Source organism: Caretta caretta, chromosome 26 (assembly GCF_965140235.1).
Source record: "Caretta caretta isolate rCarCar2 chromosome 26, rCarCar1.hap1, whole genome shotgun sequence".
Classification (NCBI taxonomy): domain Eukaryota; kingdom Metazoa; phylum Chordata; order Testudines; family Cheloniidae; genus Caretta; species Caretta caretta.
This window is the reverse complement of record NC_134231.1, coordinates 16,223,086-16,249,525: the sequence shown is the minus strand read 5'-3', so window position 1 is coordinate 16,249,525 and position 26,440 is coordinate 16,223,086. Positions and strand designations below refer to the sequence as shown.

The 26,440-nt window shown below is 69.0% G+C and overlaps 1 protein-coding gene across 1 annotated transcript in view; it reads right to left on the bottom strand.

Moving 5' to 3' along the window:
- Positions 1-26,440, bottom strand: part of NPC1L1 (NPC1 like intracellular cholesterol transporter 1) — a gene marked incomplete at its 5' end in the record, with an annotated part of 44,571 nt that overhangs the window by 8,470 nt on the left and 9,661 nt on the right. The window contains 10 exons of the mRNA XM_075123435.1: positions 9,091-9,281; positions 10,681-10,770; positions 10,955-11,092; positions 11,803-11,930; positions 12,200-12,314; positions 12,793-12,975; positions 13,666-13,794; positions 14,400-14,572; positions 15,926-16,026; positions 21,289-22,835. Of these exons, the coding sequence (XP_074979536.1) occupies positions 9,091-9,281; positions 10,681-10,770; positions 10,955-11,092; positions 11,803-11,930; positions 12,200-12,314; positions 12,793-12,975; positions 13,666-13,794; positions 14,400-14,572; positions 15,926-16,026; positions 21,289-22,835 (2,795 nt within the window). The remainder of the gene's footprint in view (positions 1-9,090; positions 9,282-10,680; positions 10,771-10,954; positions 11,093-11,802; positions 11,931-12,199; positions 12,315-12,792; positions 12,976-13,665; positions 13,795-14,399; positions 14,573-15,925; positions 16,027-21,288; positions 22,836-26,440) is intronic.

Sequence of the window (26,440 nt, the reverse complement as noted above, 5' to 3'; positions counted from 1 at the left end):
GCGGAGCCGGGGGCCGGGGGCTGTGGGTGGGAGCGAGGGCCCCGCGGAGCCGGGGGCGGGGGCTGTGGGTGGGAGCGAGGGCCCCGCGGAGCCGGGGCCGGGGGCTGTGGGTCGGAGCGAGGGCCCCGCGGAGCCGGGGGCAGGGGCTGTGGGTGGGAGCGAGGGCCCCGCGGAGCATGGGGGGCAGAGGCTGTGGGTGGGAGCGAGGGCCCCGCGGAGCCTGGGGGGCAGAGGCTGTGGGTGGGAGCGAGGGCCCCGTGGAGCCGGGGGAAGGGGCTGTGGGTGGGAGCGAGGGCCCCGCGGAGCCGGAGGCAGGGGCTGTGGGTCGGAGCGAGGGCCCCGCAGAGCCGGGGGCAGGGGCTGTGGGTGGGAGCGACGGCCCCGTGGAGCCGGGGGCCGGGGGCTGTGGGGTGGGAGCGAGGGCCCCGCGGAGCCGGGGGCAGGGGCTGTGGGTGGGAGCGAGGGCCCCGCGTAGCCGGGGGCTGTCGGTGGGAGCGAGGGCCCCGCGGAGCCGGGGGCTGTGGGTGGGAGTGAGGGCCCCGCGGAGCCGGGGGGCCGGGGGCTGTGGGTGGGAGCGAGGGCCCCGCGGAGCCGGGGGCAGGGGCTGTGGGTGGGAGCGAGGGCCCCGCGGAGCCGGGGCCGTGGGCTGTGGGTGGGAGGCGAGGGCCCCGCGGAGCCGGGGGCGAGGGCTGTGGGTGGGAGCGAGGACCCCGCGGAGCTGGGGGCTGTGGGTGGGAGCGAGGGGCCCCGCGGAGCCGGGGGCTGTGGGTGGGAGCGAGGGGCCCGCGGAGCCGGGGGCAGGGGCTGTGGGTGGGAGCGAGGGCCCCGCGGAGCCGGGGGCTGTGGGTGGGAGCGAGGGCCCCGCGGAGCTGGGGGGGCGGGGGCTGTGGGGTGGGAGCGAGGGCCCCGTGGAGCCGGGGGGCGGGGGCTGTGGGTGGGAGCGAGGGCCCGGCAGAGCCGGGAGCCGGGGGCTGTGGGTGGGAGCGAGGGCCCCGCGGAGCTGGGGGCGGGGGCTGTGGGTGGGAGCGAGGGCCCGGCAGAGCCGGGGGGCGGGGGCTGTGGGTGGGAGCGAGGGCCCCGCGGAGCCAGGGGCGGGGGCTGTGGGTGGGAGCGAGGGCCCCGCGGAGCCGGGGGCTGGGGGCGGGAGCGAGGGCCCCGCGGAGCCGGGGGGCGGGGGCTGTGGGTGGGAGCGAGGGCCCCGCGGAGCCGGGGGCGGGGGCTGTGGGTGGGAGCGAGGGCCCCGCGGAGCCGGGGGCGGGGGCTGTGGGTGGGAGCGAGGGCCCCGCGGAGCCGGGGGCCGGGGGCTGTGGGTGGGAGCGAGGGCCCCGCGGAGCCGGGGGCGGGGGCTGTGGGTGGGAGCGAGGGCCCCGCGGAGCCGGGGGCTGTGGGTGGGAGCGAGGGCCCCGCGGAGCCGGGGGCGGGGGCTGTGGGTGGGAGCGAGGGCCCCGCGGAGCTGGGAGCTGTGGGTGGGAGCGAGGGCCCCGCGGAGCCGGGGGCAGGGGTTGTGGGTGGGAGCGAGGGCCCCGCGGAGCCGGGGGCTGTGGGTGGGAGCGAGGGCCCCGCGGAGCTGGGGGCTGTGGGTGGGAGCGAGGGCCCCGCGGAGCCGGGAGGCGGGGGCTGTGTGTGGGAGCGAGGGCCCCGCGGAGCCGGGGGCCGGGGGCTGTGGGTGGGAGCGAGGGCCCCGCGGAGCCGGGGGCGGGGGCTGTGGGTGGGAGCGAGGGCCCCGCGGAGCTGGGGGCTGTGGGTGGGAGCGAGGGCCCCGCGGAGCCGGGGGCAGGGGCTGTGGGTGGGAGCGAGGGCCCCGCGGAGCCGGGGGCTGTGGGTGGGAGCGAGGGCCCCGCGGAGCCGGGGGCCGGGGGCTGTGGGTGGGAGCGAGGGCCCCGCGGAGCCGGGGGCCGGGGGCTGTGGGTGGGAGCGAGGGCCCCGCGGAGCCGGGGGCGGGGGCTGTGGGTGGGAGCGAGGGCCCCGCGGAGCCGGGGCCGGGGGCTGTGGGGTGGGAGCGAGGGCCCCGCGGAGCCGGGGGCTGTGGGTGGGAGCGAGGGCCCAGCAGAGCCGGGGGGCGGGGGCTGGGGGTGGGAGCGAGGGCCCCGCGGAGCTGGGGGCTGTGCGTGGGAGCGAGGGCCCCGCGGAGCCGGGGGCCGGGGGCTGTGGGTGGGAGCGAGGGCCCCGCGGAGCCGGGGGCGGGGGCTGTGGGTGGGAGCGAGGGCCCCGCGGAGCCGGGGGCTGTGGGTGGGAGTGAGGGCCCCGCGGAGCCGGGGGCGGGGGCTGTGGGTGGGAGCGAGGGCCCGGCAGAGCCGGGGGGCGGGGGCTGTGGGTGGGAGCGACGGCCCCGCGGAGCTGGGGGTTGTGGGTGGGAGCGAGGGCCCCGCGGAGCCGGGGGCCGGGGGCTGTGGGTGGGAGCGAGGGCCCCGCGGAGCCGGGGGCCGGGGGCTGTGGGTGGGAGCGAGGGCCCGGCAGAGCCGGGGGGCGGGGGCTGTGGGTGGGAGCGAAGGCCCCGCGGAGCCGGGGGCTGTGGGTGGGAGCGAGGGCCCCGCGGAGCCGGGGGCTGTGGGTGGGAGCGAGGACCCCGCGGAGCCGGGGGCGGGGGCTGTGGGTGGGAGCGAGGGCCCCGCGGAGCCGGGGGCAGGGGCTCTGGGTGGGAGCGAGGGCCCGGCAGAGCGGGGGCTGTGGGTGGGAGCGAGGGCCCCGCGGAGCCGGGGGCGGGGGCTGTGGGTGGGAGCGAGGGCCCCGCGGAGCTGGGGGCTGTGGGTGGGAGCGAGGGCCCCGCGGAGCCGGGGGCAGGGGCTGTGGGTGGGAGCGAGGGCCCCGCGGAGCCGGGGGGCGGGGGCTGTGGGTGGGAGCGAGGGCCCCGCGGAGCCGGGGGCGGGGGCTGTGGGTGGGAGCGAGGGCTCGGCAGAGCCGGGGGGCGAGAGCTGTGGGTGGGAGCAAGGGCCCCGCGGAGCTGGGGGCTGTGGGTGGGAGCGAGGGCCCCGCGGAGCCGGGGGCCGGGGGCTGTGGGTGGGAGCGAGGGCCCCGCGGAGCCGGGGGCGGGGGCTGTGGGTGGGAGCGAGGGCCCCGCGGAGCCGGGGCCGGGGGCTGTGGGTGGGAGCGAGGGCCCCGCGGAGCCGGGGGCTGTGGGTGGGAGCGAGGGCCCCGCGGAGCTGGGGGGCGGGGGCTGTGGGTGGGAGCGAGGGCCCCGTGGAGCCGGGGGGCGGGGGCTGTGGGTGGGAGCGAGGGCCCCGCGGAGCCGGGGGCGGGGGCTGTGGGTGGGAGCGAGGGCCCGGCAGAGCCGGGGGGCGGGGGCTGTGGGTGGGAGCGAGGGCCCCGCGGAGCCGGGGGCGGGGGCTGTGGGTGGGAGCGAGGGCCCCGCGGAGCCGGGGGCTGGGGGCGGGAGCGAGGGCCCCGCGTAGCCGGGGGGCGGGGGCTGTGGGTGGGAGCGAGGGCCCCGCGGAGCCGGGGGCCGGGGGCTGTGGGTGGGAGCGAGGGCCCCGCGGAGCCGGGGGTGGGGGCTGTGGGTGGGAGCGAGGGCCCGGCAGAGCCGGGAGGCGGGGGCTGTGGGTGGGAGCGAGGGCCCCGCGGAGCCGGGGGCAGGGGCTGTGGGTGGGAGCGAGGGCCCCGCGGAGCCGGGGGCAGGGGCTGTGGGTGGGAGCGAGGGCCCCGCGGAGCCGGGGGCAGGGGCTGTGGGTGGGAGCGAGGGCCCCGCGGAGGCGGGGGCTGTGGGTGGGAGCGAGGGCCCCGCGGAGCCGGGGGCCGGGGGCTGTGGGTGGGAGCGAGGGCCCCGCGGAGCCGGGGGCCGGGGGCTGTGGGTGGGAGCGAGGGCCCCGCGGAGCCGGGGGCGGGGGCTGTGGGTGGGAGCGAGGGCCCCGCGGAGCCGGGGCCGGGGGCTGTGGGTGGGAGCGAGGGCCCCGCGGAGCCGGAGGCTGTGGGTGGGAGCGAGGGCCCAGCAGAGCCGGGGGGCGGGGGCTGGGGGTGGGAGCGAGGGCCCCGCGGAGCTGGGGGCTGTGCGTGGGAGCGAGGGCCCCGCGGAGCCGGGGGCCGGGGGCTGTGGGTGGGAGCGAGGGCCCCGCGGAGCCGGGGGCGGGGGCTGTGGGTGGGAGCGAGGGCCCCGCGGAGCCGGGGGCTGTGGGTGGGAGTGAGGGCCCCGCGGAGCCGGGGGCGGGGGCTGTGGGTGGGAGCGAGGGCCCGGCAGAGCCGGGGGGCGGGGGCTGTGGGTGGGAGCGACGGCCCCGCGGAGCTGGGGGTTGTGGGTGGGAGCGAGGGCCCCGCGGAGCCGGGGGCCGGGGGCTGTGGGAGTTGGAGCGAGGGCCCCGCGGAGCCGGGGGCCGGGGGCTGTGGGTGGGAGCGAGGGCCCGGCAGAGCCGGGGGGCGGGGGCTGTGGGTGGGAGCGAAGGCCCCGCGGAGCCAGGGGCTGTGGGTGGGAGCGAGGGCCCCGCGGAGCCGGGGGCTGTGGGTGGGAGCGAGGACCCCGCGGAGCCGGGGGCGGGGGCTGTGGGTGGGAGCGAGGGCCCCGCGGAGCCGGGGGCAGGGGCTCTGGGTGGGAGCGAGGGCCCGGCAGAGCGGGGGCTGTGGGTGGGAGCGAGGGCCCCGCGGAGCCGGGGGCGGGGGCTGTGGGTGGGAGCGAGGGCCCCGCGGAGCTGGGGGCTGTGGGTGGGAGCGAGGGCCCCGCGGAGCCGGGGGCAGGGGCTGTGGGTGGGAGCGAGGGCCCCGCTGAGCCGGGGGGCGGGGGCTGTGGGTGGGAGCGAGGGCCCCGCGGAGCCGGGGGCGGGGGCTGTGGGTGGGAGCGAGGACTCGGCAGAGCCGGGGGGCGAGAGCTGTGGGTGGGAGCAAGGGCCCCGCGGAGCCGGGGGCTGTGGGTGGGAGCGAGGGCCCCGCGGAGCCGGGGGCGGGGGCTGTGGGTGGGAGCGAGGGCCCCGCGGAGCTGGGGGGCGGGGGCTGTGGGTGGGAGCGAGGGCCCCGTGGAGCCGGGGGGCGGGGGCTGTGGGTGGGAGCGAGGGCCCCGCGGAGCCGGGGGCGGGGGCTGTGGGTGGGAGCGAGGGCCCGGCAGAGCCGGGGGGCGGGGGCTGTGGGTGGGAGCGAGGGCCCCGCGGAGCCGGGGGCGGGGGCTGTGGGTGGGAGCGAGGGCCCCGCGGAGCCGGGGGCTGGGGGCGGGAGCGAGGGCCCCGCGTAGCCGGGGGGCGGGGGCTGTGGGTGGGAGCGAGGGCCCCGCGGAGCCGGGGGCCGGGGGCTGTGGGTGGGAGCGAGGGCCCCGCGGAGCCGGGGGTGGGGGCTGTGGGTGGGAGCGAGGGCCCGGCAGAGCCGGGAGGCGGGGGCTGTGGGTGGGAGCGAGGGCCCCGCGGAGCCGGGGGCAGGGGCTGTGGGTGGGAGCGAGGGCCCCGCGGAGCCGGGGGCAGGGGCTGTGGGTGGGAGCGAGGGCCCCGCGGAGCCGGGGGCAGGGGCTGTGGGTGGGAGCGAGGGCCCCGCGGAGCCGGGGGCAGGGGCTGTGGGTGGGAGCGAGGGCCCCGCGGAGCCGGGGGCGGGGGCTGTGGGTGGGAGTGAGGGCCCCGCGGAGCCGGGGGCTGTGGGTGGGAGCGAGGGCCCCGCGGAGTTGGGGGCTGTGGGTGGGAGCGAGGGCCCCGCGGAGCCGGGAGGCGGGGGCTGTGGGTGGGAGCGAGGGCCCCGGGGGCCGGGGGCTGTGGGTGGGAGCGAGGGCCCCGCGGAGCTGGGGGTCGGGGGCTGTGGGTGGGAGCGAGGGCCCCGCGGAGCCGGGGGCGGGGGCTGTGGGTGGGAGCGAGGGCCCCGCGGAGCCGGGAGCTGGGGCTGTGGGTGGGAGCGAGGGCCCCGCGGAGCCGGGGGCTGTGGGTGGGAGCGAGGGCCCCGCGGAGCCGGGGCCGGGGGCTGTGGGTGGGAGCGAGGGCCCCGCGGAGCCGGAGGCTGTGGGTGGGAGCGAGGGCCCAGCAGAGCCGGGGGGCGGGGGCTGGGGGTGGGAGCGAGGGCCCCGCGGAGCTGGGGGCTGTGCGTGGGAGCGAGGGCCCCGCGGAGCCGGGGGCCGGGGGCTGTGGGTGGGAGCGAGGGCCCCGCGGAGCCGGGGGCTGTGGGTGGGAGCGAGGGCCCCGCGGAGCCGGGGGCTGTGGGTGGGAGTGAGGGCCCCGCGGAGCCGGGGGCGGGGGCTGTGGGTGGGAGCGAGGGCCCGGCAGAGCCGGGGGGCGGGGGCTGTGGGTGGGAGCGACGGCCCCGCGGAGCTGGGGGTTGTGGGTGGGAGCGAGGGCCCCGCGGAGCCGGGGGCCGGGGGCTGTGGGAGTTGGAGCGAGGGCCCCGCGGAGCCGGGGGCCGGGGGCTGTGGGTGGGAGCGAGGGCCCGGCAGAGCCGGGGGGCGGGGGCTGTGGGTGGGAGCGAAGGCCCCGCGGAGCCAGGGGCTGTGGGTGGGAGCGAGGGCCCCGCGGAGCCGGGGGCTGTGGGTGGGAGCGAGGACCCCGCGGAGCCGGGGGCGGGGGCTGTGGGTGGGAGCGAGGGCCCCGCGGAGCCGGGGGCAGGGGCTCTGGGTGGGAGCGAGGGCCCGGCAGAGCGGGGGCTGTGGGTGGGAGCGAGGGCCCCGCGGAGCCGGGGGCGGGGGCTGTGGGTGGGAGCGAGGGCCCCGCGGAGCTGGGGGCTGTGGGTGGGAGCGAGGGCCCCGCGGAGCCGGGGGCAGGGGCTGTGGGTGGGAGCGAGGGCCCCGCTGAGCCGGGGGGCGGGGGCTGTGGGTGGGAGCGAGGGCCCCGCGGAGCCGGGGGCGGGGGCTGTGGGTGGGAGCGAGGGCTCGGCAGAGCCGGGGGGCGAGAGCTGTGGGTGGGAGCAAGGGCCCCGCGGAGCCGGGGGCTGTGGGTGGGAGCGAGGGCCCCGCGGAGCCGGGGGCGGGGGCTGTGGGTGGGAGCGAGGGCCCCGCGGAGCCGGGGCCGGGGGCTGTGGGTGGGAGCGAGGGCCCCGCGGAGCCGGGGGCTGTGGGTGGGAGCGAGGGCCCCGCGGAGCTGGGGGGCGGGGGCTGTGGGTGGGAGCGAGGGCCCCGTGGAGCCGGGGGGCGGGGGCTGTGGGTGGGAGCGAGGGCCCCGCGGAGCCGGGGGCGGGGGCTGTGGGTGGGAGCGAGGGCCCCGCGGAGCCGGGGGCGGGGGCTGTGGGTGGGAGCGAGGGCCCCGCGGAGCCGGGGGCGGGGGCTGTGGGTGGGAGCGAGGGCCCCGCGGAGCCGGGGGCTGGGGGCGGGAGCGAGGGCCCCGCGTAGCCGGGGGGCGGGGGCTGTGGGTGGGAGCGAGGGCCCCGCGGAGCCGGGGGCCGGGGGCTGTGGGTGGGAGCGAGGGCCCCGCGGAGCCGGGGGTGGGGGCTGTGGGTGGGAGCGAGGGCCCGGCAGAGCCGGGAGGCGGGGGCTGTGGGTGGGAGCGAGGGCCCCGCGGAGCCGGGGGCAGGGGCTGTGGGTGGGAGCGAGGGCCCCGCGGAGCCGGGGGCAGGGGCTGTGGGTGGGAGCGAGGGCCCCGCGGAGCCGGGGGCAGGGGCTGTGGGTGGGAGCGAGGGCCCCGCGGAGCCGGGGGCAGGGGCTGTGGGTGGGAGCGAGGGCCCCGCGGAGCCGGGGGCGGGGGCTGTGGGTGGGAGTGAGGGCCCCGCGGAGCCGGGGGCTGTGGGTGGGAGCGAGGGCCCCGCGGAGTTGGGGGCTGTGGGTGGGAGCGAGGGCCCCGCGGAGCCGGGAGGCGGGGGCTGTGGGTGGGAGCGAGGGCCCCGGGGGCCGGGGGCTGTGGGTGGGAGCGAGGGCCCCGCGGAGCTGGGGGTCGGGGGCTGTGGGTGGGAGCGAGGGCCCCGCGGAGCCGGGGGCGGGGGCTGTGGGTGGGAGCGAGGGCCCCGCGGAGCCGGGAGCTGGGGCTGTGGGTGGGAGCGAGGGCCCCGCGGAGCCGGGGGCTGTGGGTGGGAGCGAGGGCCCCGCGGAGCCGGGGGCGGGGGCTGTGGGTGGGAGTGAGGGCCCCGCGGAGCCGGGGGCTGTGGGTGGGAGCGAGGGCCCCGCGGAGCTGGGGGCTGTGGGTGGGAGCGAGGGCCCCGCGGAGCCGGGGGCAGGGGCTGTGGGTGGGAGCGAGGGCCCCGCGGAGCCGGGGGCGGGGGCTGTGGGTGGGAGCGAGGGCCCCGCGGAGCCGGGGGCTGGGGCTGTGGGTGGGAGCGAGGTCCCCGTGGAGCCGGGGGCTGTGGGTGGGAGCGAGGGCCCCGCGGAGCCGGAGGCTGTGGGTGGGAGCGAGGGCCCCGCGGAGCCGGGGGCTGTGGGTGGGAGCGAGGGCCCCGCGGAGCCGGGGGGCGGGGGCTGTGGGTGGGAGCGAGGGCCCCGCGGAGCCGGGGGCTGGGGCTGTGGGTGGGAGCGAGGTCCCCGTGGAGCCGGGGGCTGTGGGTGGGAGCGAGGGCCCCGCGGAGCCGGGGGCTGTGGGTGGGAGCGAGGGCCCCGCGGAGCCGGGAGGCGGGGGCTGTGGGTGGGAGCGAGGGCCCCGGGGGCCGGGGGCTGTGGGTGGGAGCGAGGGCCCCGCGGAGCTGGGGGTCGGGGGCTGTGGGTGGGAGCGAGGGCCCCGCGGAGCCGGGGGCGGGGGCTGTGGGTGGGAGCGAGGGCCCCGCGGAGCCGGGAGCTGGGGCTGTGGGTGGGAGCGAGGGCCCCGCGGAGCCGGGGGCTGTGGGTGGGAGCGAGGGCCCCGCGGAGCCGGGGGCGGGGGCTGTGGGTGGGAGTGAGGGCCCCGCGGAGCCGGGGGCTGTGGGTGGGAGCGAGGGCCCCGCGGAGCTGGGGGCTGTGGGTGGGAGCGAGGGCCCCGCGGAGCCGGGGGCAGGGGCTGTGGGTGGGAGCGAGGGCCCCGCGGAGCCGGGGGCGGGGGCTGTGGGTGGGAGCGAGGGCCCCGCGGAGCCGGGGGCTGGGGCTGTGGGTGGGAGCGAGGTCCCCGTGGAGCCGGGGGCTGTGGGTGGGAGCGAGGGCCCCGCGGAGCCGGGGGCTGTGGGTGGGAGCGAGGGCCCCGTGGAGCCGGGGGCTGTGGGTGGGAGCGAGGGCCCCGCGGAGCCGGGGGGCGGGGGCTGTGGGTGGGAGCGAGGGCCCCGCGGAGCTGTGTGCGGCCCCACGGCTGGGCGCCCTCTCCCCGGCCCCAGGGCGCTCACACGTTGGGGAAGCTTGTGGCGTACTGGATCTTCTGGGTCAGGGAGTTGTTGTCACAGCCGGCGCTGGAGCAGGCCCCGTTCATGCCGGGCCCCGTGGAGAAGTTGTAGCCGCCGGTGGTGACGAAGTAGGTGGGGAGGCCCACCGTGAAGTACTGGTTCAGGTACTCGAAGTATTGCACCATGTAGGAGTCCTGAGGAGACAGCGCAGGAACCATCGTGCCAGCTCCCTGCCCTGCCTCCCGGAGGGGGCAGCTCGGTTGGCTCGAAGACTGCGCCCCCCCCGCCATGGCCCTGCCCACCGCCATCTCCCCGCCTCGCGCTGGGCACCAGCCGTGGCTAGCATGTCACCCCTCCACGGGCTCCACAGAACAGGGCCGGTGCCCCGGCATGGCCTGCCCTCCCAGGCACCCCCCAGACTGGCCCCCACAGAGCTGCCAGGCCCAGAGCTCCCAGTGGGGTCGCAGCCCCAGGAATCTCCTGTCCCAGGGCAAGCTGGTATCTTTGAGTGGGAGATGGAGCAACTTCAGGGCTATGGGGCACCCCACACCTCCCTAGTCCCCGCCCAACCCACCAGGCGCCTGTCTCCAGCCAGCCTCCTTGAAGCCCGGCACAGGGCAATGCCCCCAGGGGAAAGCGAGCCACACACAGCTGGAAGGTGCCCAGATACCCTGGTGATGGGGGTGGCAGAAAGGCCTGGGCGGAGCAGGACAGAGTGTGACAAAGTGGGAACATTCTTAATGTTTTCTCTGAATACTGTCTGGGTGCCTCAGTTTCCCCTAGGCATTTCTTAAGTCTCTAGGTGGTGGGATAAAGGTGTGCGATTGTTGCAGAGCCCTAGAGGGCAGGTGTGATGCTGTCTGCACAGAGAATGGCCGACACCCTGTCTCCTGGCCATTGATGGCCTGGGCCCTCCCCTGCAAAGGTGCCAACTGAAGGGGTTGGAGAACAAAGAGACCAGGTGACTTCCTGGCCAGGGAAAGGGACAAAGCCCAGAGGGGGAGGGGCTGGAGGGAGTTTGAGTTTGGGGGCTGGCTGGGACATGGAGTAAAGGGCAGACGGGGTTGTCTGGCTCACTGCCCCCAAAATGGACCCGGCTGAGGGGTCCTGTTCTCTTCACCTACAAGGTCTGTTTTAGACCATGTCCCTGTCGTCTAATAAACCTGTGTGACTGGCTGGCTGAGAGTCCCGTCTGACTGCGGAGTTGGGGGGCAGGACCCTCTGGCTGCCCCAGGACCCCACCTGGGCGGACTCGCTGTGGGAAACGCAGGGAGGGGCAGAGGAGGCATGGAGCCGGGTGAGCTGTGTGTCCTGCAGACAGGCTGCTCCCCGAGAGGAGACTGCCCCAGAGTCCTGCCTGGCTTCATGGGGAGCAGCTCCAGAGCATGGCCCAGGGACCCCGTGACACAGAGCTGCCCTGTTGGGGCTCCCGGGAAGCTGCCAACATGGGTGGGTGGGGTGCAACTGGCCAAGGGGCATCAGGGCCAGGCAGCGCCTGGACAGGGCCTGTAGCCCAGGCTCCAGGCGCCCTGTGAGAGCCGCGTGGCCCACAGGACCCGGGCAGACAATGGGCACGTGGGGGGGGGTTCTCACCTTGGGCAGCGCCAGCTCCTGGTCCAGCCCCACAGGCACCTGCAGCGCCAGGTAGATCCCGGCGCAGAACATGAACAGGAAAAGCAGCATCTGGTGGGGAGGGGACACCGTGGTGAGAACAGCTCTACTGCCCCTCCCCCCAGCACCCTCCCCTTCCCCGCCTCCAGTCCCTGCCCTCTTCCTGCCACACAGCACCCCAGCCCCAGCACAAGGGCCCAACCCCACCCTGGCATCCAGGCCCCCTCCCTGCCCCCTGCGCGTGGCCCTCGCTCACCACCAGGGCCCTGACGGTGCAGTTCAGCAGCGCGGGGGTGTAGACGCGCCGCATGAAGGGGCGCAGCAGCCCCTCACTCCGCGCTGGGCACCCCGGCTTGCTCAGGCGGTGGCAGCAGCAGAGGTCGAGGCAGGCGGCCTGGGGGCAAAGGGGGTGTCAGCAGCACGAGGGCGCAGGGCACAGCCCTGCCAGGACGGGGAAGCCAGGGGACGTCTGTCCGGCCAGCGGCCTGGACGCAGGAGCCCTGCAGCCCTAGCCCTGGCCCGGCCCAAGGGGCACCTGGCCCTGCCCGTAAATCTGCCTGCTCGGTGCAGCCGGGGAACGGCCCCGCCCCTTCCCTCCCCACGCCCCCCGGCGGGCGCCCCTCCCCTCCTGCCCCCCAGTCCCCTGTCCCCCAGTGGGCGTCCCTCCCCTCCTGCCCTCCAGTCCCCTGTCCCCCAGTGGGCGCCCCTCCCCTCCTGCCCTCCAGCCCCGTGCCCCACGGCAGATGGCCCTCCCCTCGTGACCCCCAGCCCTGTGCCCCACAGCGGGTGCCCCTCCCCTCCTGCTCCCCAGCCCTGTGCCCCATGGCAGATGGCCCTCCCCTCCTGCCCCCCAGCCCCCTGTCCCCCAGTGGGCGTCCCTCCCCTCCTGCCCTCCAGTCCCCTGTCCCCCAGTGGGCGCCCCTCCCCTCCTGCCCTCCAGCCCCGTGCCCCACAGCGGGTGCCCCTCCCCTCCTGCTCCCCAGCCCCGTGCCCCATGGCAGATGGCCCTCCCCTTATGCCCCCCAGCCCCATGCCCCACAGTGGGCACCCCTCCCCTCCTGCCCCCCAGCCCCGTACCCCCATACCCCGGAGGGGGCACCTCACCTCCTGCCTGCGGGCGTCAAGGGAGACCAGTGCCACGAACATGGACATCTGGAGCAGGAAGTCAAAGAGCACAGCCAGGGCAGCATTGAGGGCAAAGGTGCGAACTGCGGGCATCCGTGTCAGGGAGCCTGTGGGCACGAGAGCTCATGAGCAAGGGAGGGGTCTTTGTGCCTGGGGGGAGCAGCTCGTGAGTGTGGGGGAGAGGCGCTGTGTGCACCCGGAACTACCCTGGCCAGACCAGCATTTCCCGGCACGGGGCCCGATGCCCCAGCCATGGCCCGGCGGCATACCAGGAAGGGCACAAGCAGCCATGGCGCTGGGCATCCCCAGGTGCCCCACACCTGGGCCCAGCCCTCCCCCAGCTCAGGCCCCCCTACCCTGCGCCACGGGCACTCACCCAGGAAGAAGCAGGTGGCCTCGGAGAAGCTGCACAGCAGCATGCTGGGGGCCACAGTGCCCAGCACCCGCCCGACGTGCTGCTCACGCCGCTCGCCTGGCTCCCGCACCGACCTCTGCAAAGCACCCACCAGGGTGAGGGGAGGGGCTGGGTGATGCCCCCCAACTGCACCGCCCCCTGGTAGGGGCGTACCCCCTGCCTATTGCACCTCCCACCTGTCCTGCCAGTGGACCCCGCCCCCCAAACAGGACCTGCCCCAGCCTGGTTTTCTTCTTTACATCACCTGCTCCCACAGCCAGACAGGGTCGATCCCCATCCCCCCCGCTGCTGTGGGAAGGGCCCCTCTGACCCCCATGCTCATGAGGGTCAGTCCCTGACCCCAGCCCCCTCAGCCAGGCCCCAGTGGGACACCCCAGCCCATGACCGATGGGATATCCCCAGCGGGCCCCAGGAGCGATGAGATGCTGCCCAGTAGGATGTGCCAGGAGGGGGCACTGCCCTGGGGTGTGGGGGATGGAAGGGATTCCCTGGAGGACTGGGCATTCTGGGGGGCTGGGCTGGGTGTTCTGGGGGGGCTGGGTGCCCCAGCTCACCTGGTACTCCAGCACAAAGATGAAGATGTTGTCAGCGCCCACTGCCAGCACGAGGAAGGGCACCACCTCGAGGATGACGAGGGAGGAGGGCAGCCCCACGTAGGCGTAGAAGCCCATGGAGGAGAACACGGCCCCCAGCACCATCAGGACCCCACCCAGGCCCAGCGTCACCTTGGAGTCCACCTGCAGGGGCAGCGCAGCAGGTCAGGGCGACTGGCACCCGTGGGGGACAGGGCCTCTCGGGAGTGATGCGGACACAGGGTTGCAAGGAACGGGCTGGGGGGCTCGGCAGGGGGCGTTCTGCCCTGGTGCTCAGGGCAGGCTATGGGGCTGGGGCTGTGCATGGCAAAGCCAAGGAGCACTGGGCTGTGGGGCCGGGGAGCCGGGGCTGTGCAGAGATGCGGGGTGCATGCAGTGGACCCTGGTCTTTCTGTGGCGGCTGGTTGAGTCCGTTCCAAGCTGCGCAAAGGGACCCAACCAGCTCTAGAGACCGAGAGTCCCCCACAGGCAGCCCCAGCCCCCTACTCTGCAGGGAATGGCCAGCCCCCTCTCCAGGGCCCAGGGCTCCCCAGGGCGTGCCAGCGATGGGTGGGCGCAGGGGTGCTTGGCTACTAGAGACTGGAGTAAAAAGAAAAGGAGTACTTGGGGCACCTTAGAGACTAACCAATTTATTTGAGCATAAGCTTTCGTGAGCCACAGCTCACTTCATCGGATGCAGACTGGAGAGACTGGAGTGAGACACAGGCCAGCAGACAGGCACTGCCCTCACCGCAGGCTCATGCCATGGCCCCATCCCAGTCCCCTGCTTCCCAGCTGGCACGATGGGCCCAAAGCAAGCCCCAAAGCCTCCCACCAGCCCCGCTGCCCCCGTACCAGGATGCGCCTGCAGCTGGAGTACTCGCCCAGGGCCAGAGCGATGTAGAGGAAGATCACCAGGTAGCTGATGGCGAAGATGGGGATGTCCTCGGCTGTGGTGCGGTTAATCTCATCCTCCAGGGAGCGCTGGGGGGCAGGGGGTTAGAGACAGGCAGTGCCACGGGGGGAAGGGGCAGCGCCCGCTTCCCATGGCCACTGGCTGGAACTGTGCCCGTTGGAGCCAAGAGCTGTGCCCTGGGGCCTCCTATGGGGCTAGAGGGCTGGGCTTCTCCCATGCACCCTGAAGTGCCCTCTGTTTGCCCCTGCCCTGGCTGTGGCTGTCCCTCCCCCATCCCTTCCTGCTGTCCCCCCTCTCCCCCCAGCCCCAGTCTGGCATCAGGAAATGCCCTGTGCCCAGCACCATCACCCGCGCATATGCCCCCAAACCAGAGCTTGTCCACTGTGCCAGCAGCAGAGGCTCATCCTTGGCCTTTAATGGAGCAAGGAGAGGGGGCAACAGGATGTGGGGGTCACTCTGGGCTGGGGGATACTCCAGGCTGGGGGGAGCACGCTGCACCCTGTGCAGTGTTGGGGTCCTTGCTCCAGAGACCCCAACAGACCTGAACAGCCCTGAGCCATAAGAGAGTTCCTGATGGGGGGGTCTTTGAGCCCCCATTGTCCAGGGTTGGCACCCCAGGCCCTGGCCCCCAGCCGGGTGTCTGCGATGCCAGGGCCTGTCGCTACCCCAGTACCTCGGCCATGTAGGCGACGGTGTAGTTGTGGGTGTGGGCCCGCTGGAACTCCCGCACCACCTGCAGGAAGCGCTGCTCCCACAGCAGAGCCCAGTCATACTCTGCCTGGCTCCGCAGGTAGTTGTTCAGCGAGAAGGTGAGGATCAGTGCCTGGGCCTCCGAATAATCTTCACCTGGCGGGGGAGGGCACTGAGAGCCGGCAGGCATGGACATCCCCCTCCTCCCACCAGCCCTCGGCGCTCAGCCTCCTGCCCCTGCCCACAGCAGCACCCGGCTCACAGGAAAGGAGCTGGGCTGATAAGGGAGATCATAAATATCCAGACTTTGCCACCCTGCCCCACCCGGGCACCTTCCAGCTCAGGATTTAGGGCCACTTCCCAAACACCAGCCCCCCGGGATCAGTGGGAGAGGGGCAAGGAGCCTTCCAACATCACTGACAGGCAGCGGTGTGGTAGCTGGCTAACCCCACACTGCAACGCCTGCTGACCGCTTAAGACAGGAAGTGACAGTTCTGTAGCCAGTTGATACTGCCACAGGGTGGAGGGAGTCGGGGGCAGGCTGAAGTCCCTGGAGCACTGGCTAGGACGCCAGGGTCCTTAGCAGAGTCCTGGAATCTCCAGTGGCCCCAAGCAGCCAGAGCCTTGGTTCCGGTCTCCTCCTCCAGATGGCACCTCCAGGAGCACTGGGCTGAGGCACTGAACCAGCTAAGACGTGTGCCAGGGGCTGGGGGCTTCTCATCCAGATGCCGGGACGCCCCCAGGGCCGACGATCCAGAGCAGACCTGGTGCTGGAGTCACCCTGGCTGGATTGGCACAATCTGTGCTCGGTCCCACCAGGCCGGATGCAGGCAAGGGGCTCCACGGCTCCCTGCTGCTTCCCACACCAGCCCGACCACCAGCTCCCCCTTGAGCCAGCCCCCAGAGTGGGATGCCTGCGAGGCTCAGCCCTCTCCTGCCCATGCCTTCTGCAGCCCGTCTCTCCAGTTCGGGCTGTCCTCACCCAGAGCTGGACCTTGGCCCCTCCGCGGCTGGCACAGCTGCTGCTCCATGCCCTCGCTGGGTGCAGCCCCGCCCCACTCGGATGCTGCTGCTCATCTCTTCGCCTCACACCTTCTCCGGTGCCTCGGACACCCGCCGCTGGTCTTCTCTTGCCAGGTCCTGCCTGGCTGCCCCCACCCTGCCCATCGCCTCTCCTGCGCTGGCGAGCCCCGCTGTGCTTTGCCATTCATGCCAGCTGGCACCGCTCACGTGGCACATGCCCAACGGATGCAGCTGTGCACCCGCTGCCCTCATGCTGGGGACATCCCCAGAGACGCCTGGTTATCCCCTCTCAGCTGCTTCGTCACTCTTCCCCTGGCCGTGGTGCCAGGCTGCTGGGGTGCTGTGCCAACACCAGCCAGCCAACCCACCACATGCTTCCCTTGTGCCCCCCTCCCCCACGGAGCCGTGAGCCCTGCAGAGGAGGTGGGCGGTCGCTGCCCATGAAGCCAAGGAGCTGGGTGCCCGCCTGGCACTGGTGCCCCTTACCTGTGTAGCCACCCACGGCCAGGAAGGGGAAGACAGGCACGCCGTAGTCAGCGATGCAGCTCAGCTGCAGGTTCGTGATGTCCTTGAAGGAGAGCGGCGAGCTGGGGAGGCAGAAGGAGTGAGTGAGAGCAGGCTGCCTGCCAGGGGCACTGCAGGGCCCCCGCACCCCGGGACTCCGGATGCCACGGTCCCATTGGCTCTGCAGCACTGTGTCTATGCTCACTCCTCTGCAAACTGCAGCCTGCCCCAGGAGCTCCCCCTAGGGATGGGCCTGGGGTGGGGGCAGAGAGAAGGGGGGCTGGAGGCAGACCGCAGGGTGGGGAGGGGAACTGCGAAGCGGGAGGGTGGAGAGAAGAGATGGAGAAAGCCAGTGACAGGGGAGGAGCTGGCAGTGGGCATGGCAGGGGCAGCAGGAGAGGAAGGTCGGCACCCTCTAACCATCCCCATCTCGAGCCTTTCTGCAGGGGGCACCCAGCATGGCAGAGCTACTGCCTCATAGGGAGCTCCCCACCCCAGGGCTGAGCCACTGCCAGTCCCCCACAGCACTCCAGGGAGAGACCCCCAGTGTAGATCCAGAGCCTCCCAGCACACATCCCAGCAGGGAGTCCCCCAGAGCCCAGAGCCACCCTGTGAGGAAGTGGGAATTTTTGGCAGTATTTTTGTGAGGCCTACCTGTGACTCAGTTTCCCCTGTACTTTTCATGGCAACCCCATGGGGGCGAAAGAGTTAAGACTGCCCTTGGGACCAGGCAGGAGCTGGGGAGGTGGGAGTGGCCGAGGCTGACCCAGATCTATGGGAAATCCAGGCAGAGAGCTGCACGTAGGAGGGGGCAAGGGATGGGTTCCCCCAGCTCTCACCAGGGATGCTGAGCAGAGGCAGCTGGAGAACAAAGCCCGAGGGGGCTGGGCTGCGGATACAGAGCTGGCTTCTGGGACAGGCAACAGGCCGGCGAGGCAGAGCCTGGCAGGCGCCCGTGGCCGCGTGGCTGGGGGGCTGTGACGAAGTGGGACTGTTCTTAATGTTTCCTCTGAATAGTGTGGGGGTGCCTCAGTTTCCCCTAGGCAGTTCTTAAGTATCTAGGGGGTGGGTAAGGGTGTATGATCATTGCAGTGCCCTAGAGGGCATGTGTGTGCAGGAGTCTGGACACAGAGAATGGCCGACACCCTGTTTCCTGGCAACTGATGGCCTGGGCCCTTCCCCCCCTGCAAGGTGAGAGCTGAAGGGTTGGAGAACAAAGGAATCAGGTGACCACCTGGCCCGGGAAAGGAACAAAGCCCAGAGGAGGAGGGGCTGGAGGGGTTTTCAGTTTGGGGCTGGCTGGGACATGGAGTGAAGTGCAGACGTGGTTGTCTGGCTCACTGCCCCCCAGAATGGACCCAGCTGAGGGGTCCCGTTCTCTTCACACCTGCAAGCTCTGTTTTAGACCATGTTCCTGTAGTCTAATAAACCTTCTGTTTTACTGGCTGGCTGAGAGTCACGTCTGACTGCGAAGTTGGGGTGCAGGACCCTCTGGCTTCCCCAGGGGCCCCGCCTGAGCGGACTCGCTGTGGGAAGCGCACGGAGGGGCAGAGGATGCTGAATGCTCCGAGGTCAGACCCAGGAAGGTGGAAGCTGTGTGAGCTGTGTGTCCTGAAGACAGGCTGCTCACAGAAAGGCGACTACCCCAGAGTCCTGACTGACTTCATGGGGAGCAGTTCCAGAGCATCGCCCAGGGACTCCGTGACAACTGGTGGCAGCGGTGGGATGTACTGCACCCCGTGGATGGCGCTTCCTGCAGTAAGTGACTGGGGAGCAGTAACACGAAGGGGGATTGCCGAGGACCAGGCCTGCTGAAGGCTCAGAAAGGAGCGGTTTCGGGGGGCGGTTAACCCCTGGGAGTGTGTGACCAGCGAGAAGTACTGTGCAGTAATGGGGTTCCCCTGGGGACTGCAGTGAGCAGTCTCAGGGGCGGAGGAGTCTGCAGCTCGACCCTGGCAAAGAGGTGGTGACCTCGAGAAGGGCTGGCACACTAGGGGTTCTCCCTGGAAACCGTGGGGAGCTGAGAACACACGGGCCTGTGAGTCCACAACAACTTGGGAGGAGCGGAGTGATGGCCTGTCACCGTCTCCTTAAGAAGGACATTGTAACCCTGTGCAGAAAGAGAGGGTTGAGCGTTGGAAAGTTCACCAAAGCAGAGTTAATCGTGCAGCTGGAGGAGGATGACCGCTCTAAGGAACAGATTCCTGACCCCAACTGGGGCTATAGCAGGATCTGGGAGCAGCTGAAGCAGGAGCCAGGCATCGCCAAGACTCCTGTCCCCGACCAGACGAGGGTCTTCACGATCGGGTTCCCCATCGGGGGATCAAGACGGACGGGATTGGAGCTGAGTCTGAGAGAGCAAGAGGACCCTGGGAGACAGCGAGAGCCCGAGAAAGAGCTGCAGAAGCAGCAGCAGCATGAACTGGCGGTGGGGGAGCGGAGAGGCCTAGGGGACCTCCCCGGGGTGAGTGGGGATAGATCCCGGGGGGCCAGTTCCGCAGGGAACCTCGAGACTAAATTGCTGCCCCTGGTTAAGGAGGGGGGGGGGTGGATGCCCACCTCACTGCCTTTGAGCAGGCTGGCGATTTGAACCAAGGGGACCCTGCGGAAAAGCCCCGGTGTCTAGTTCCCTTGCTGGGTCCCAAGGCCACAGACTCCGTCAGCCAGATGATTGGGGATGTGGACAGGCTCCCACTCCTGACCCCAACCTATATGTCTGTGTGGAGTTTCCTGGGGCCAGGCCCCCCGGACCTCCAGTGGGAGCAGAAGGTGATGGTCAATGGGGAGACATTCTTGGGGTGGCCAAAGGGCATGGGCTGCATAAACCTTCCCACATGCGGCCTGCGAGTGCTATCGACCACCCCTGACCTAAGGGAGGGCGTGAAACTGGAAGGGCCTGGTGTAACTCCTACCAAGGAATGGGAGAGATGCTGGGGCATCCATGGGAACGTTGGTGGCTTCGAACTTCCCCAGGTCACCAGCTAAAGTGACCCCGCTCAGTTCGATCTCGAAGGGGGGAGAGATGTGACGAAGTGGGACTGTTCTTAATGTTTCCTCTGAATAGTGTGGGGGTGCCTCAGTTTCCCCTAGGCAGTTCTTAAGTATCTAGGGGGTGGGGTAAGGGTGTATGATCATTGCAGTGCCCTAGAGGGCAGGTGTGTGCAGGAGTCTGGACACAGAGAATGGCCGACACCCTGTTTCCTGGCAACTGATGGCCTGGGCCCTTCCCCCCCTGCAAGGTGAGAGCTGAAGGGTTGGAGAACAAAGGAATCAGGTGACCACCTGGCCCGGGAAAGGAACAAAGCCCAGAGGAGGAGGGGCTGGAGGGGTTTTCAGTTTGGGGCTGGCTGGGACATGGAGTGAAGTGCAGACGTGGTTGTCTGGCTCACTGCCCCCCAGAATGGACCCAGCTGAGGGGTCCCGTTCTCTTCACACCTGCAAGCTCTGTTTTAGACCATGTTCCTGTAGTCTAATAAACCTTCTGTTTTACTGGCTGGGTGAGAGTCACGTCTGACTGCGAAGTTGGGGTGCAGGACCCTCTGGCTTCCCCAGGGGCCCCGCCTGAGCGGACTCGCTGTGGGAAGCGCACGGAGGGGCAGAGGATGCTGAATGCTCCGAGGTCAGACCCAGGAAGGTGGAAGCTGTGTGAGCTGTGTGTCCTGAAGACAGGCTGCTCACAGAAAGGCGACTACCCCAGAGTCCTGACTGACTTCATGGGGAGCAGTTCCAGAGCATCGCCCAGGGACTCCGTGACAGGGGCACCAGCTTGGCCAGCAGGGCTATGTCTCAGCCTTCACGTCTCTGTGCTGAGCTCAGCCCGGCCTGCACCCAGCTGACCAATCAACCCTGCTCTGCTGGGACAGGCTGCCTGGGGTCCGTGCACACCCCGCGGGGCTGCACTGGGCCCCGCAAGGCTCTGCCCAGGGTCTGGCTCGGCCTCGCTCACTGGGCAGAGCTCCGGGTGCGAAGCAGGAGGGCTGGGATGCCATGGCCCACCCTGAAGGAAAAGGGGGACCCCTGGGGGGCTGGCACGCTGAAGTGGCCCCCCGGGGTGTACCCGGTGGAGCTCTGGAGAAGAGCACAGCAAATCTGATTGCCCAGGCATGGAGACCTAGTAACCAGTGCCCCAGAGAGCAGCACTGCCTGTTTCACCGCAGGGGCTGAGCTGCAGCTCGGGGAGCTAAATGTGGGCTGTGGGAAGCAGTTGGGGCACCTGACTTGGGACATAGGCAGGTCAGAGTGATGGGGCTGAGGGCTCTGGGCTAACCAGGATGGACGGGGCTGGATCTTTCTTTTCTCTGGGCTACCCGAGGCCTCCCTGTGCTGTGTCCAGCCGGGCACCCGCGCTGACTGGGTGTCCCTGCAGAGGCTAGTGGAGGGGCATGTGCTGCTCCCCGAGATCGTCCCAGTCTCCCTCAGGGGCTGCCTTGGTGGGACTTGCTGAGAGGAGCTCACAGTGGGAAGCCAGGGGCTGATGGCCTAAGGAGGCGGTGAAGCTGCAGGGCTTGTCCTGGAGGAATAGCGAGACTGCCGGGAGTCTGGCTCGCTGAAGGGAGCCTCCCAGAGACTGTGCCATAGCCCCAGTCCCAGGGATCCATGACACTAAGATGTCTGGGAGCTTCCTCCCGGGGACGGACTGGGAAAGGAGAGAGGCACTGAAGAGCCTGACACCGAACTGTCACTGGATTGACTGTGACGTCCGACACTTTGCAGAACTCGGCAGCGCTGTAAGCACAAGAGGCAGCCAGATGGAGACATTAAAGCCAGAATAGCGAAGCCAGACATGATTCACAACCCAAACCAAACACCACGTGCTGGGCCCAGCTGCCTAGGACAAATCCACACTAGCAGACAGCCAGCAAAGCTCCCAGGCCCAGAACTTGCAGGGAGGATGAAAGGGAAAGTGACGGGCCAGGAAATGCTGGCATGAAAATGGAGGTGGTAGGAAATGCATGGAGCGGTGCGCTGAGCCAGGGAATGAGGCAGGCGCTGGGCCGGAATCCCGAGGCTGAGAGGCAACGGGGCAGACCGAGAACGGCTTGGAAACGCATGAGAGAAGCAGAGTGGAAAGTGACTGGTCCTGCCCTGGAAGGAATAGGCCACAGATGTGGGGGGGGACACAGGGAATAAAGGGGCATCAGTCAAGTCCAAGTCTCTACAGACCATTAGCGGGTATGGAACCACAACCTTCTGTGTTGACTCCTACCCCCCGAGCCAAAGGGGGGAGCTGTGGGGGGCCCAGGGCTGGACCAGCGGAGGGCTGCGGATCAGGAATGGGGCATTGGCAGAGCTGTATGGGAAGCGTGCACGCCACCTGTTCTCCCACACCGGGGCCTGGCACTTACTTGACACAGTAGAGGAAGTGGTCTCTCCAGTCCACCATGCCCGTCTGGCCCCCCTGAGTCTGGCTGGCTGTCATCTCCAGGCGGGTACGGTTGTTCTGGAAGTACTGCACCAGGCTGTTGACGAAGCAGTCAGTGGCGCGGGCGTTGTTGGGGTTCAGGGGGGCGTAGCAGATGTCCTTGAGCGTCACATTCCTGCCGTCCTTCTCCGACCAGACCTCGATCTCCTGCAGCCGCGTCTGCAGCTCCAGCAGATCCAGCAGGACAGCCATGGAGAGGATCCCGCTGAAGTTCTTCTTGCCCAGGAGAAGGGAGTCGTAGGTGTAGCTAGGGAGGCCCTTGGCCGTGAGGATCACCTGGTTGGTCCTGAAGAAGGGCCCGAAGTTCTGGTCGTAGAAGTCCTTCTCCTGCCGGGCTTGGCTGTCAGGCGAGGACCAGAGCTCCACGGGGTCCGTGGTGAGCTGGATAAAGACCATCCCGCAGGAGAGCCCCACCACCACCATGGCTGAGATCAAGATGACCGAGACCGGGTGGGAAGCCACCATGGTGCCCCATCTCCTGAACATCTCCCCCAGGATGCGGTGGGTGGCCTGGCTGAGCCTCTCCGAGCGCTTCGGCCGGTCCCTCGGATGCTGCCGCCCCTCACCGCCGGCCTGTTTGGGCCTGGAGATGCAGCGCCACGTCAGGAAGGCCCCGAAGAGCACGGTGAGCAGGCAGAAGAGCAGACAGCACACAAACAAGATCCCGTCTAGGCTGCCCACCTTGAAGGGTGGGGGCTGGAGCGTGGGGGTGGGGATCTGCGGGCAGGACTCGGCACAGTCCAGGCAGGAGCACGCCTCTCCCTCGTCACTGACGGCCCTGCCGCAGCGCCATGTCTTGCTGTTGAGCGGCACGATGCCCTCCCCGACGACGCCATTGGCGGGCACCAGCTGGAAGTCGATCTCCAGTGGGGCCAGCCCGTTGCTGCTGTCCCCCTGGAAGTCCAGCCAGCGCTGGCTGGTGCACAGGGTGGCACCGTACTTGCCGCACATGGCAGCGATGGCATAGCCACCGGTGGCGGGGATCCGGACGCCCTTGCAGGAGTCATAGGACTGGTCGGCGAAGGTCTGGTTGTAGAAACACTGGTACTCCAGCACGCCCACCTGGCGCAGGCCCGGGGCAGAGGTGCGGTTGAAGAAGCGGGTGACGTTGGTGAAGAGGCTCTGGTCGGGGCTGCAGATGTTCTGGCAGTAGATGTTGGCAAAGTTCTCGGAGCAGGCAGGGCAGCGGGTCAGGACGGCCTGGGAGATGGCCAGGCTGAGCTGCAGGGCCACCAGCTGGTTATAGGAGCAGCAGGCATAGGTGGCGGTCTCGCCTGTGTACAGTCGGGGGCACACCTCCTTCAGCTTGCTGAGGGTGGCACCTCTGAGCAGCCGGGCCTGCGTGTTGGACAGGCAGGGCACCGGCGACCACAGCAGGCTCACGTTGACCTCAGGGTTCCGCCCGCACTCGCCGTAGAAGGAGCAGTACCCAGCCTGGTGGATTTCCGTCAGCGCCCCTGCAGCCTGTCCCTGCAGGAGAGAAGGGAGACGGGTTACCAGCAGCGCAGCTGGGGGGCTGGGAGTCACCGGGGATGGGACCTGCCCTGATCCCCCAGCCCCATGACCCAGGGACACCCAGGGCAAGACTGACCCCCACGACCCAACCCCCAACCCGGGGACACCCCAGTGTGAGCCGACCACCTGCACCCTGATCTCCAACCCAGGGACACCCTAGTGGGAGACTGATCCCCATATCCCAACCCTCCAACCCAGGGACACCCCAGTGCAAGACTGACTGCCACAACCCAACCACCAACCCAGGGACACCCCCAGTGTGAGACTGATCCCTTGCACCCCGACCCCCAACCCAAAACCCTCCCAGTGGGAGACTGACCCCCCCACACACCCTGACCCCCAACTTGGTGACACTCCTAGTGTGACTCTGACCCAGTGCCTTGACAGCACCGCATGACTCCTGCTAGAGTGCGACTGATCCCCAACCACACAACCCCCGACCTAATGAGACCGTCCTCCTCCCCTCAAAGTGAGACCAGCACCAGGCCCTGCACCTGCCCTCTCACCCTGCTGAGAGCTGCATGCCCTTTTCACGCCGCCCAGCCAGCTGCTCCCAGCGCTGCCTATTCCCAGACTGCCCCAAATTCTTTTCCACCCCCTCAAGATCGTTTTTTGACCCACCATTTTTCTCAACTTTAAAATGGGGAATTTCCCAGATTTGAGTTTGGAAACCTGTCGGGTACCAGCAGCGGCCCCGCCCTGCCCAGCCCTGGACTCCTGGCAGGATTTCGGGGGAGCTAGGGGCTGGCCCTGGCTAGGTGCTTAATGACTTCCTTGTTTTGGTTTTCACCAAGAAGGTTGGTGGCGATTGGACATCTAACATAGCGACTGCCAGTGAGAATGAGGTAGGATCAGAGGCTAAAACAAGGAAAGACCAAGTTAAAAATTATTTAGACAAGTTAGATGTCTTCAAGTCAAATACATCCTAGAATACTCTAGGGCAAATCTAGTGCCCATCTATAAAAAGGGAAATAAGGACAACCCGGGGAATTACAGGCCGGTCAGCTTAACTTCTGTACCCGGAAAGATAATGGAGCAAATAATTAAGCAATCAATTTGCAAACATCTAGAAGATAATAAGGTGATAAGTAACAGTCAGCATGGATTTGTCAAGAACAAATCGTGTCAAACCAACCAGACAGCTTTCTTTGACAGGGTACCAAGCCTTGTGGATGGGGGGAAGCGGTAGACATGGTATATCTAGACTTTAGTAAACCTTTTGATGCTGTCTTGCATGACCTTCTCATAAACAAACTAGGGAAATGCAACCTAGATGGAGCTACTGTAAGGTCGGTGCAAAACTGGTACGAAAACCGTTCCCAGAGGGTAGTTATCAGTGGTTCACAGTCATGCTGGAAGGACATAAAGAGTGGGGTCCCATAGGAATCAGTTCTGGGTCTGGTTCTGTTCAATGTCTTCATCAATGATTTAGATAATGGCATAGAAAGTACACTTACAAAGTTTGCAGACGATACCAAATTGGGAGGGGTTGCAAGTGCTTTGGAGGACAGAATTAAAATTCAAAATGATCTGGACAAACTGAAGAAATGGTCTGAAGTAACTAGGATGAAATTCAATAAGGACAAATGCAAAGTATTCCACTTAGGAAGGAATAATCAGTTGCACGCATACAAAATGGGAAGTGACTGCCTAGGAAGGAGCGCTGCAGAAGGGGAATCTGGGGGTCATAGTGGATCATAAGCTACATATGAGTCAACAGTGTAACACTGCTGCAAAAGAAGCAAACATCCTTCTGGGCTGGATTAGCAGGAGTGTTGTAAGCAAGACGAGAAGAGAAGAGAAGAATGAGGGGGGATTTGATAGCTGTTTTCAACTACCTGAAAGGGGGTTCCAAAGAGGATGGCTCTAGACTGTTCTCAATGGTATCAGATGACAGAACGAGGAGTAATGGTCTCAAGCTGCAGTGGGGGAGGTTTAGATTGGATATTAGGAAAAACTTTTTCACTATGAGGGTGGTGAAACACTGGAATGCGTTACCTAGGGAGGTGGTAGAATCTCCTTCCTTAGAGGTTTTTAAGGTCAGGCTTGACAAAGCCCTGGCTGGGATGATTTAACTGGGAATTGGTCCTGCTTTGAGCAGGGGGTTGGACTAGATGACCTTCTGGGGTCCCTTCCAACCCTTATATTCTATGATTCTATGATTCTATAAGACACGAGAAGTAATTCTTCTGCTTTATTCCGCGCTGATTAGGCCTCAACTGGAGTATTGTGTCCAGTTCTGGGTGCCACATTCCAGGAAGGATGTGGACAAATGGGAGAAAGTCCAGAGAAGAGCAACAAAAATGATGAAAGGTCTGGAAAACATGAGCTGTGAGGAAAGGCTGAAAAACTTGGGTTTGTTTAGTCTGGAGAAGAGAGGACTGAGAGGGGACATGAGAACAGTTTTCAAGTACATAAAAGGTTGTTACAAGGAGGAGGGAGAAAAATTGTTCTTCTTAACCTCTGAGGACAGGACAAGAAGCAAGGGGCTTAAACTGCAGTAAGGGTGGTTTAGGTTGGGCATTAGGAAAAACATCCTGTCAGGGTGGTTAAGTCCTGGAATAAATTGCCCAAGGAGATTGTGGAATCTCCATCACTGGGGATTTTTAAGAGCAGGTTAGACAAACACCTGTCCAGGATGGTCTCGTTAATACTTAGTCCTGCCATGAGGCAGGGGACTGGACTCTCGAGGTCCCTTCCAGTCCTAGGATTCTATGAATGCACCCCCCACACACGGGTCTGCCCACAAACATCCTAGCCAATGCCAGTCCCACCAGCCCAGAAACTGGGCACCCCTCAACCACGGAGCAAGGGCAGCCAGCTGAGCTGCCCCTCCACACAGCACCCCCGCCATTGCCGTTGGAGAGACCCCCTCTGGAGGCAGAGGCAGGCATCTTCGGCCAGCGGAGCTGTGATCACCCCCTGCCCGCGAGTGATGGGCTCAGACCCCTGCATAGGGACCCTGCAACTCCGTTAGACCTTTGGACACTGAAAGCCTTGGCTGGATTGGGGCCAGGGCCCCCAAGAGGGGAAAGGCCCCATGTTCTCTCCCCTGCCCCCCTGAGCCAGCCAGTCCCTGCCCTGGGGGTGGATTGGAGCTTGCCCATTCCCTGCCCATCCTTGAAGCTGCCCCAGACTGGCACAATCACCCTGTTTTTGGAAGAGATGATGCCAGAGACACCAGCCCAGCCCAGTCCCCTGGGTGGCACCGGCACCCCTTCAGCAGCTGTTCTGTATAAGGGTGCCCTGCCCTCCCCGCACTCCCCAGACCCCACCAAACCAGCTGATGGGGTGGGGAGTGGCTGGCCATGCCCAGGACGCACTCACCAGGCCCAGGGTGGCGCTGAGCAGCACCAGGGTGAGCGCACAGTGGCCTGGCATCCTCTCAGTGTCGCCAGCGCTGGAGGAGCAGCTGGTAGTGGGAGCCCAGGGCCAGGTCTGCCCCACCCCCACGGACCCTGCATTAATGCAGCTACTGCCTGCTATTAGCCCATCTGGCCTGATGGCCAGGAAGCCAATCAGACTGCACCACAACCGTAAATCCCTTGTATCATTAACTC